The sequence below is a fragment of the Aricia agestis genome, chromosome 2, assembly GCF_905147365.1.
Source record: "Aricia agestis chromosome 2, ilAriAges1.1, whole genome shotgun sequence".
NCBI lineage: Eukaryota > Metazoa > Arthropoda > Insecta > Lepidoptera > Lycaenidae > Aricia > Aricia agestis.
The window spans coordinates 5,731,992-5,743,523 of NC_056407.1; the positions used below are offsets into that span (position 1 = coordinate 5,731,992).

The 11,532-nt window shown below is 35.0% G+C and overlaps 1 protein-coding gene and 1 long non-coding RNA gene across 2 annotated transcripts in view; one reads left to right on the top strand and one right to left on the bottom strand.

Annotated features, from left to right (window-relative positions):
- LOC121735101 overlaps positions 1-6,209 on the bottom strand; it is an 11,588-nt gene extending 5,379 nt beyond the window's left edge. The window contains exons 1-2 of the long non-coding RNA XR_006036809.1: positions 6,200-6,209; positions 5,403-5,408 (exon numbers count right to left, since the gene is read on the bottom strand). This is a non-coding gene — a long non-coding RNA (uncharacterized LOC121735101). The remainder of the gene's footprint in view (positions 1-5,402; positions 5,409-6,199) is intronic.
- Positions 1-11,103, top strand: part of LOC121735083 — a 12,353-nt gene extending 1,250 nt beyond the window's left edge. The window contains exons 2-6 of the mRNA XM_042125771.1: positions 3,052-3,154; positions 4,248-4,345; positions 6,918-6,974; positions 7,548-7,832; positions 10,325-11,103. Coding sequence (XP_041981705.1) covers positions 3,052-3,154; positions 4,248-4,345; positions 6,918-6,974; positions 7,548-7,832; positions 10,325-10,531 — 750 coding nt within the window. The 3' untranslated portion in view covers positions 10,532-11,103. The remainder of the gene's footprint in view (positions 1-3,051; positions 3,155-4,247; positions 4,346-6,917; positions 6,975-7,547; positions 7,833-10,324) is intronic.
- The last annotated feature ends 429 nt before the right edge of the window (positions 11,104-11,532 follow it).

An 11,532-nucleotide genomic window follows, 5' to 3' on the forward strand; every position in this document is an offset into this window, starting at 1 on the left:
ATTCTTGGAAATCTATAGTTATTCTATTGTGTCTCGCTCACCGGTGAGCTTATAGGGCTTGCTGGGTTAAAACACGATAAGGTAATATATTCCGCTAGGTGCATTAACTTTATGAACACTATAGAGCTATAGAGGTGAAAGATGGGAGAAAGCCATTAAAGTGGCATCAATCTATAGATTATAAAATAGAAACATATTATTCACAGATTAATTATTGGTTTACCAAACAAAGAAAATCTATGAAAATGTTTAAGACTTTAGCGCATTTTAATAACAGACTAGTAGCAGATTATTATCATAGGGGTAGACATTTTTACCATACTATATTAAACTTACAAAGATCATTAAATGTTATAAATATAGCGGTCATAGAAATAAAGCAAAAATAATTATAATGAAATATTATGAAATTCTACTCATACTAATATTTTAGCTAAGCTACGTAGTCGTTTTCGTAGCACTCGCGTAGCACTCGCGTAGCACTTGCTACGAAAATCGTAGAACATTAAAACATGGCACACTCAGTAAAAATATTGAATTATATTTATTTTATTACAAATAATACAATAACTATGAACTGTTTAAACATACAATAAATAAAAAATAATTTCAATACCTCTATATTTAAATTAAAAAACAATATAATATGACTTGCTGTTTTAACAATAACCAAACAACATTCAAGAGATAGACGCTTTAAGATCTATTATTTCATACAATTAGGGTCGTTTGTTATGAAGTATTGTTATCAGCATCAAGTTACTTTAAAAGCTAAAGTGCTTGTCTGATGTTATCTGATATTCAGGAGCGATTAAGGCGAACGAGCAACTCGATCCCCTGTCGGGAAGTTATTAAGTACGTAAGTAAGTAAAACCAAATAAACAATTATTATGCTAAGTACTCACATACGGTTTTGCTCGATAGTTCCCCGAATCGGAGGAAATGACATAATATTTGATATATTTAATTCCATCGAGGCCGGCTCGAAGCGAGCCTTCGAGCTGTCAGTTTTGCGGTCCACACGGTGGTTATTGCTCGATTTGGAGTAAAACTATCGAACAAAACCGTATGTTAGTAGTTAGCATTACACACGAGCCAAACTGAGGCATTTCAAACTACTGTCACCGTTTGATGTAGTTGTACCATCGAATAAATTGATTCATAAGTAATTGACGGACCATTATCATTTCGTCGAATTATGTCAATTCAATGTTAGTCGTAATCTCTCGGTTGGTTTGACATAACGCGATCAAATTACATAGGACCGCAATCTACATATGAATCAAATTATCTGATAGTACATCACGTTGCCAGCCGGATTTTGAAGCAAAATTATTTTAACAAAGTATATATTACTAGATGTCCCGCGCGGCTTCGCCCGCGTAAATTAGGAATTTCACAGAAACCGTACATTTTCGAATAAAAATAGCTATAAATACTCCTTTCACGTGCTCTACTCTATATAAGTGCCAAATATTGCTATAAAAATTGCTCCAGTAGTTCGTGAGATAAACCCTTTCTAATATTTTCCCCGTTTTTACCACATTTTCCTGAGTTTCTTCGGTCGTATTAGTCTTAGCGTGATAATATAATATAATATAATATAGCCTATAGCCTTACTCGATAAATGAGATATCTAACACTGAAATAAGTTTTTAAATCGGACCTGTAGTTCCTGACATTAGCGCATTCAAGCAAACATACTCTTCACTCTTCAGGTTTATAATATTAAATATAGATTTTTTTTAATTATCGCTTGACAAACTCGAGCCTCGATCTAAAAGACGATGAAAAGGCTCATAATCATGGGACGATGCATGGTATAATATTATGGTAGTGATGATGATGATGATGAACGTAATTTGCATAGTAGCATATGCTTTCCGTTCTTAAAATACCGCCGAAACTCCCAATCTTGTATCTATAAAGAATCAGGAGTTCTCTCAGCACCTTCCGAACCACGGTATACCAGGTATACCTCGGTGCAAAATCTTACTTGTTTGTAGCATATGCTTAAAATACTTCTCACGAAACCGAAGTCACCACATGTTTCCCTATAAATTTTGAGGAGCTCTCTCAATTACTTATGGATCCTTCATCAGATCACCACTTTTGTGAATATAATACCAAATTGGGATGATACCCTATATACCAAAAGAAAAATTTTGAAAATCGGTTAACCAACGGCGGAGTAATCGTTGATTATAAGAATACGAACATTACACCTCCCCCATTTTGAAAGTCGGTTAAAATTGTAGCCTATGTGTTATTCTGGTGTATAAGCTATATTATTGTAAAGTTTCATCAAAATCCGTTCAGTAGTTTTTGCGTGAAAGTGTAACAAACATCCATACATCCACACATCCATACATCCAAACAAACTTTCGCCTTTATAATATTAGTAGGAAGTAGGACTAGTAGGATTAACAAAGTAAAGAAATGTGCTATTACAATTTTAGTAGAGTTTGTAACGCTTCTTTTTGTTGTATGCTAAATAAAAGTCATACAGTATAATTGTTAATCAAATTAAAAATTATGTCTCAAATCTTAACTCTTAAAATAATAATTCTAAGACGTCACATGACCCGCATTCATTTTTTTGATACCTTATTTCTATTCAAATTCTACAAAAATAACCCGTATCAGCTTCGAAATAAATTACATTATCATAATCACATTCAAATACTGCGTTGGATTTTTCCAAATACCGAGTAAAAAGGTTTTATGCGATGAATTAAAAGAGTCGTAGTTAGAAATGTTTATGACGTCATAAAATTTGCGTGTTCCGCGTTTGATACGTTCTTATTATAAGTGAATTAGTATAATGTATAATCCGTGCTAACTAGCAACTGTTACAGAAGTTTTGTATTATTAAAAATAAAGAGTTGATTAGCGCTAGCGATTATACCGCCGTATCTGACGTATTATACAGGGCTTCCGTGCCACTGGGCCATCATGTTTAAAAGTCCTGAGAGCCCCCGAACAAATTTTTATACCGAGCTCTCCCAAGGCCTCTAATAAGCGCTTTTTTTATTTATGGTTTTGTTATAGATGGCACCGAGCAAGTTCGGTCTTTTCAAATCCAAAAGCCGAGAGCAATCGGAGCAGCCGTCGACAGAGAATCTACTCAAAACAAGCCAAAGCACAGAATTTGGTAAGTAAATTAGGTAGTTACAGCTTTTAGGATGCAGATGTTAAAGTATTTTGTGACATTAACTGAGGTTATTGTAACTTTTAAGTTTCTGACAGTGTGTGTGTATGTCCGAGGCATTATATCGTCTAAACGGGTGGACAGATTTTAATCTAAATTTTTTTCACAAATCCGTTCTACACGTTACAATATACACTTGCTGTATTAAGAGATTAGGCGTTTTACTTACAGATTAACTAAATTAATGTTTGTCACGTGTTTACTAATACCTACCTACCTATAACCTACAATCGAACTATGTCGATTGTAGGGTTTTACAAGCCTAGTATTAGTCGTGACTCATGACGTGCTCAGTATTAGTAGAACTTGTATATTATTCAAAGTAATGTATTGACATTAAAAATAAAACAAATATAAAAATCGACCAAGTGCGAGTCGGACTCGCGCACAAGGGGTTCCGTGCCGTTATAGACGAATAATAGGCCAAAAATTGTGTTTTTGTATGGGAGCCTTTAAATTTTTATTTTATTTTAATATTATAATTAAATATTAAAGTACACACATAATAAAGGAGTTTGTGAAAATTTCAAGCTGTTGCCATTATTGATATAGAGCAAAAAGGGTCGAAAAATCACGTTTGTTGTATGGGAGCCTTAAATATTTATTTTATTTTATTTTTAGCATTTGTTTTTATAGCGGCAACAGAAATACATAATCTGTCCAAATTGCAGAAGTCTAGCTATAGCGGTTCTTGAGTTACAGCCTGGAGACAGACGGACGGACGGACGGACGGACGGACGGACAGACATCGAAGTCTTAGTAATAGGGTTCCGTTTTTACCATAGAGATATTAACTGATATCTGTGGTTTTTACCCTTTGGGTACGGAACCATAAAAACGAATTAAAATAGTACTTGTTGACTAAACACGGGTCCAGAATGTAAACGCAGCGTAGCGTAAGAAACGCGCGGACACTGGCTATCCTTTAGAAAAAAAATGCTATAAAAATTGCATGTTCTTTGTTTAAAAATATCTTTAAAAATAAAAGGTTTTATTCTTAAAAAACATCGAAATTTTAATTTATTGTTGGTTTTAGATACGCCAGGTTCGCCCATACCGTCGACGAGTAAAGGAATCATCGGCGAACAGACAGTAGTCAATATGTCCGTACTCAGCCTAGACAGTGACGACGAAGTAAGTTAAATTAAAACTATTTAATTAAGTTTTTAGTCTATTGGTTTATCCCGCCCTTTTTAAGCGAGCCCGTGAGGAACAAAAAGTTTTTATGTATTCCTATTTCCTGTAGATATTTAAAATAATGTGTATTAAATATCTGTCTATCTGTCTGTCTGTCTATCTGTTACCTCTTTACGCCCAAACCGCCCTAGTTGGGCGTAGTTTTTTTCGGTTTGTTCGGTTTGGAGACTTGAAGTCCCGAGAAGGGAAAAATTACGGGCCATAAAAGAATTTTTGCGCAACGAAGTTGATGGCGTTTATAATAAAACTAGCTGTTGCCCGCGACTTCGTCCGCGTGAACATTAGTTACATTTTGAAAATCGGTCCACAAATGGCGTAGTTGTCCGAGAACACATACAAAGAAAGTAAAATATATCCTCCTCCTTTTCGGAAGTCGGTTAAAAAGTAGCCTAAGTTATTCCTTACTACATCAGCTATCTGCCAAAAAAAGTCCCGTCAAAATAGCTCCAGCCATTTCAGAGATTAGCCGGAACAAACAGACACTCCAATTTTATTTATATTATTATTATTATTATTATGTATGTATATACATACATTCTTAAGCATCTAGAAAAAAATGGTTCTTTCAATATTACAAACAGACACTGTTAAGCATGTTTTAATTTAATAAAATACATCACTGAGAGCCTTAATTCTAAGCATTCTGTAACTGCTGTCTTTTTAGATCTCTCAAAGGCATTCGATTTTGTCTCACATGATGTATTATTAGACATATTACACAAGCAAGGAATTCGAGGCGTAGCTAACGACTGGTTCAGAAGCTATCTAAACAAAAGGTATCAATGTGTTCAATTGAGTGTAATCAAGGGTAAACATAGAGCTACTTACAAGTCATCATATGTTCTTAATTCTTATGGCGTACCTCAAGGCTCAATACTAGGACCCCTATTATTCCTATGTTACATAAATGATTTTCCTGATGTAATAATGTATAAATCTATTCTTTTCGCAGACGATACTACAATATTGATACAAAATAAAAATAAAGACACACATGAAGCTGAAATAATTATAACACTAAAGAGAATAATAAATTGGCTAAATTCAAGAAACCTAACACCAAACCTTGCAAAAACAAAAATAATTCAATTTCAATCTCACAACACCAAAAACAACAATCTAAACATTTCTCTCGATAATAAAAATATAGAGGAAGTAAGTTCCACTCCATTCCTAGGTATAACTGTTGATCGCCACTTGACTTGCAGAGATCACATTGACAAAGTATGTCTTAAATTAGAGAAATTTGTATACGTCCTAAGAAATGTAAGACATACTGTGTCCGAAAAGGCTGCAATTTTAGCATACCATGGTTACGTCGCGTCCGTCTTACGCTATGGTCTAATAATTTGGGGTAATTCTACCGACTTCGATCGCGCTTTTCGAACACAAAAAAAAAAAGTATTCGTTCTGCCTGCGGAGCTCATTTCTTAGATAGTTGTAAGCCATTATTTAAAAGACATTCTATTCTACCCCTACCCTGTCTCTACATACTAGAAATCTGTACATTTGTGCATACATATTGTGACGATTTTTATACAAAGAAAACCGAAACAGCAACCAAAAGCTGCAGACACCATAACAAAATCTGCATTCCTGACCAAAGGTTAAATATCTGCAGCAAAAATGCTTATTGTTTTGCTGTTAAAATATATAATAAACTTCCAAAAATATTAAAGGACCTATCTTTGAGAAAATTAAAAACTGAACTTTTTAAATTGCTACTATCTAAAGTGTATTATGATGTGAATGACTATTTAATTGACAAGAAATTAGCATTATAATCTAAACGACATTGACATAAATTAATATAACTAATATAGTTTACTTCTTACAATAATTATTATTAATGTTAAATCATGAATTATTTGGTATAACCTGTTTAAGTAATAAAATGAAATAAACAATTAATTAATGGACTTATTGACATCTACTATTATTAAATATTATGATTCCTATTATTATTGACATTTGAATGACAGTGAATTTAACATTATAATTTATCATTTTATTATAGGTATAATTATTATTATAGTTTGACATTATTTATCTATCAGAAGTCAGAACTTCAAAAGAATATAATAATAATAATCATATTGAAATAAATTATTTAATGAATCCACATTATTACTTGACTGAAAATTGTATTGTTTATTTTATGAATACTTATAGGACAAATTGACGACGTTACTAATGATATTATTAAGACATAATTAGGAAAATAATAATTGAAGATAAGAAAATGAATTGTAGTGAATAATTATAACTCTTAATTATTTAATTGTACCTAAGTGACTTGTAAAATTTGCACGCCATCCAAAGGCAAAATAAGAGGACTGTAAACAGTCCGACTAACATCATAATAATGTACCTTATTTTAGCAAATAAATGATTTCTATTCTATTCTATTCTATACTTCAATTTTATTTATATGTATGTATTAGATGTATAGATTGTGGTAATGATGTTAAGCTTTAACTACGTAATACTTGTTTATTTCTATTTTTAGATAAGTTCGGTAAACAACTCGAGACGAGGGAGTCAAGATAGCAAAGCGGATTTACAGGTAAAACATCTTATTACTTTAGGATATTTCAGTTTGGAAGTCATCAATTAAGGTGCTACGCAGTAAGAATTGTGCGTAGTATTCGAAATATTACGTTTAATTCCGCGTTTATACTGCGTAGGCCGTAGGCGTAGGTAGCACCGAAAAGGACGCGGAGGGGCCGCGTTTGATTGTGATTGAGAAACGCACCATAATAATAAATAATTGTGTATGTGTAGCTGTCTTTTACATGCACAGTCACCGTAAGTCATGGACAATGACAAACGAATATGCCTCCACGCATTTGTAATTGTTGATATTGAAAAGACAAAAGAATGTTTGTTCTATCGGAGCATTAATAATTATTCTTGTCGCGATTTTAATACATTATAGGCGTCTAAACATTTGTGGCGAATAACGTAGGCTAGAATCTAATCCATATAATTTTCGTACCTGGCTATAAGTGATTGTCAAACTTTAATCAGCAGTATGGAATTATGCTAAAATATGGCACACTTGCCGGGTAGGCTCACTTTGCCACTCTCACTATATTAGTTTAAAATTTTCGTATATAATATTTAAAACTTCTTGCAGGTCTACCAACAGTTCCAAAACGTGTCAGACGTGACCTCCACATGCACGTTAGACGATGTAGACCTAAACTCTATACAGGAGTTCGACGACACTGCCGTCGTCGACGACGACGCGTCGACGTCCTACGACGTAAACTCGATACAATACGATGAGAGCTCCATAGCGCCGAGCGAAGACATATCCATCTACTGCGCCATGCTAAAGAAACCGAAGAAGGGACGGTCGAAGGAACAGAAATTAAAGGACTTTGATATGTGGACGGCGAGCAACTTTGAAGTGATGCAGGTATGACTGTTTGTATATTTTCTGGTCACAAACGTTAAAAGTAACATACTTACATGTTTTGTGTGTCAAAAGTATAAAGCGTTCTTTTAGTTTTGACTGTAATAATATGTAAGTATATCTACACTACTATTATAAAGAGGAAAGATTTGATTGTTTGTTTGTTTGTATTGAATAGGCTCCGAAACTACAGGTCCGATTTGAAAGATTCTTTTACCATTGGAATCCTACATTAATTCTGCTGAACATAGGCTAAATTTTATTTTGGAAATAAATAGGATTCCGTAAGATATTTGGGATTTTCGGACGCAAGGTGTAAAAAATCAACCAGAAATGTTACTTTTTTTGCGTACGCTGCCTAAACTATAAAAGATAGAACCATAAAATGTTCTAAGTAATTGTAGATCTTTTAAATATCTACAAAAAGTCCACGACACACTATACCTATCTATCTTGAGTGAGGCACAATAACCATTTTTTTATTAAAAAATCTTGAAATGTTTTTGGACTACATTTAAATGAAAATTTAGTTTGTTATTATTTTTAGCAATATTCCGCGAAAACAACTTCCACCTTTAAGTAAATGAGTGAGTGTACGCATAGGCATGCGTACAACAACGTCCGTAAACGTTGTTCGTAGAGTCCACATCCTGAGGATGCTCCGGTGTTGGGGCGAAACGCGCGTCGAGGTTTTCAACCTGCATGGTGGTGAGGGGCCTTGCACGGATTTGCCAACATTATTGCTTGTGTGGTGGTGGTGTTTGCAAGTTCTTGCATGCGAGTGTACGCATAGGCAGTATGGGAGGAGGGAGGTGCTGTACGCATGTCTATGCGTACACTCACTCATTTACTTAAAGGTGGAAGTTGTTTTCGCGGAATATTGCTAAAAATAATAACAAACTAAATTTAAACTATGGATTTCCGCAAAGTAACGCCTGATTCCATTTTACAAGTACAGTTAATTTAGATAATATTTGGTCTTTGAATGATTAAAATTGGACGTTTGGTTTTAATGTTATGGCGAAATTAAAATATTACGATTTATGCTGCACGTTGCGAATTGGGCGTCGTTAAGGCGCGTTAAGGTACTTAATTTTTAATGTAAATTGATTGTTATGTTGCAAAAACTTAATTGTGAACAACAAGCCCTGATACCGTTAGGGGGGATGAATATTAAAAAAAAAAACTACTGGCCCGATCGGGCTGAAATTTGGCATGCAGGTAGATATTATGACGTATGCATCCGCTAAGAAAGGATTTTGATCAATTCCACCCCCAAGGGGTTAAATAAAATAGGGGATGAAAGTTTGTATATAATAAATAATAATACTTCTTAACGCGAGCGAAGCCGCGGGCAAAAGCTCCTTTTATATAAAGACGTGTTTGTGCTTAGTAAAAAAATATATTAGATCAGCCTTCGCTGTGGTTTAAATCACGAAACTTGTTTGAAAATTTTGTAAACATTTTGTCATTGAATAAATGAACTCCTATGGCTGGTATTTCGCCTGGAAGATAGAAGAATAAGCCCTTAGATCAAGGTAGTTGATAGTTCTCTTGTAATAATAATAATAGCTTGAGATCTATAAAGCTAAGATAAAATCTAATTTGCTGGCGATAATTTCGATGTTACACATTTGGATTAGGTGTCCCACTAAATCTCATTGAATTAGTAATGAGATAGCTGGAAAATGGCTTTAAAATAGAATATGTGCCATCTGATGAAGCATGTTTTACTATTTCTATTTCTTAGCACAAGTCGGAAAACGAAATATCGGCCAATTTATAAAGATTCAGGTTAAAATGTTCATCTGCAAAAGTAGATCAATTGAAACACGGTTTTCCTTTCAAAATATTCCTAGAACTCTCGTTCAATCTGTCGATTATTCTTGACTAGATGACGCCCGCAATTCCGTTGCGCCAAAATTAATTTATCGCGTGGGAACCGTACATTTTTTCGGGATAAAAAGAATCCTATGTCCTTTCCCTGGACTTAAACTATTTCCATACCAAATTTCAGCAAAATCGGTTCAGCGGTTTAAGCGTGGAGAGGTAACAGACAGACAGACAGACAGACAGACGGACAGACAGACAGACACACTTTCGCATTTATAATATTAGTATAGATTTGTTCTTGATATCGTCATAAACTGAATTTACGGTGTTGGACCAATGATATCGAGTTTACCGTTGAGAGATTTTAACCGGGTAGAGCAATGTTTTTGAAGTAAAATTATTATTACATCGCTCAAACTTTTTCATCCGCGTGCATTGTGTGACGGTCGGCCGCGGAGTTAGGGTAAGGGTGAAGCCAAACATGCGTAATTTCTGAGTTGTGAGTCGCAGAATTTCGGCTGGCAGAAATTCTGCTGCATTCAGTTTCATACAAAAGTCCTGTTTGATTCACACGAGCGTAATTTTGTGAGTCATGATTTGTATGAAAAGAAAAGCCTAAGCCTAAACCTAAGTTTTACTTCTAACGTAGTTTTTTTTTCTAGAACCTCCTGCAACGAAGCGGCACACTGGACGAGCAGATCAAGTGGGAGGCGATAGCCACGTCGCGGGGGCTCTGTACCCTGACTGACTGCTGCACCTGCCCCGACTGCACGAGGGCGAAGTACCTCTCCGGCGTCACGGACGGCGACGGAGGCCTGGGCACTGCGCCCCTCTTCAGCGCCATCAACGTCGGCTGCCAGATACAGTGAACTCCGAAACGGTCTTTTGGTGTTAACTTCTTTAAGTAGGTTCGGAGTCATTTTGAGCAATTCAATGAAAGAATTGAAATCTTGTGAGACTATGCTAAGGATTTAAAAGTCGCATAGTTTGCCTGTGGGAGGGCCTCTATATGCCAAGGATATACAAATTCTAAGTAAAACCTATATTTTTAATGGACTTTGGGTACTATTAGAGAAATTGATGTAAAGGCAGATGGCGGATCTATGATTTTTGGTTTGCGTTATATATGTTCAATGATAATCGCTGGCTGGTCTTGGTATAACCAGGTATAGCCCGATCCATTTAAGTAGTTCAATGTCTGCCTATTAATTAAATTCTCTGATAATACAAACGAGAGCACTGGAGACTAAACGAGTATGGGTCAGTTCTAATTACATACTGCCTTCCTATTTTCTATTTTCACATGAATTTTCTATAGATACTAGCGGAACCGTCCGCTTGCAGGTTATTAGATTATGAACTACGTTTTTACAGTCGTATTTCCGAGGAATAAGATTGAGTAGGGGTACCTCAGCGCTTTTCCTGACATGAAATGATAAAAAGCGGGCAATTTTTAAGCCCGTCACAGACTTAGCTATAATATATATTAATATTTTTATAGCTACGCATATTACTATATACTTTTCTATACTAATTTTCGAGTCCCTGCACACTTAGCTATAATATATATTTCTGGTAGCTACTATAATATATATTATAGTACAGTATATTATTATATATTACAGCTAAGTCTGTGACGGGCTTTATGCGGACCTGGGGGTGTACAACGAAACCGTTTTGAGACTCAAACAAACGGATAGGATCGCCGCGTCCTACTGTAGCAAATGAGAAATAACGTTAGAGTAAGACACGGCATTCTGGTTCGATCGTTTGAATCTCAAAATAGTTTTGTTAATGTATGCCTCTAGATCCGGGTGCAGATGATAATTCGTATGACAGCAAAATCTTTATGATGAATCTGTCTTCGACC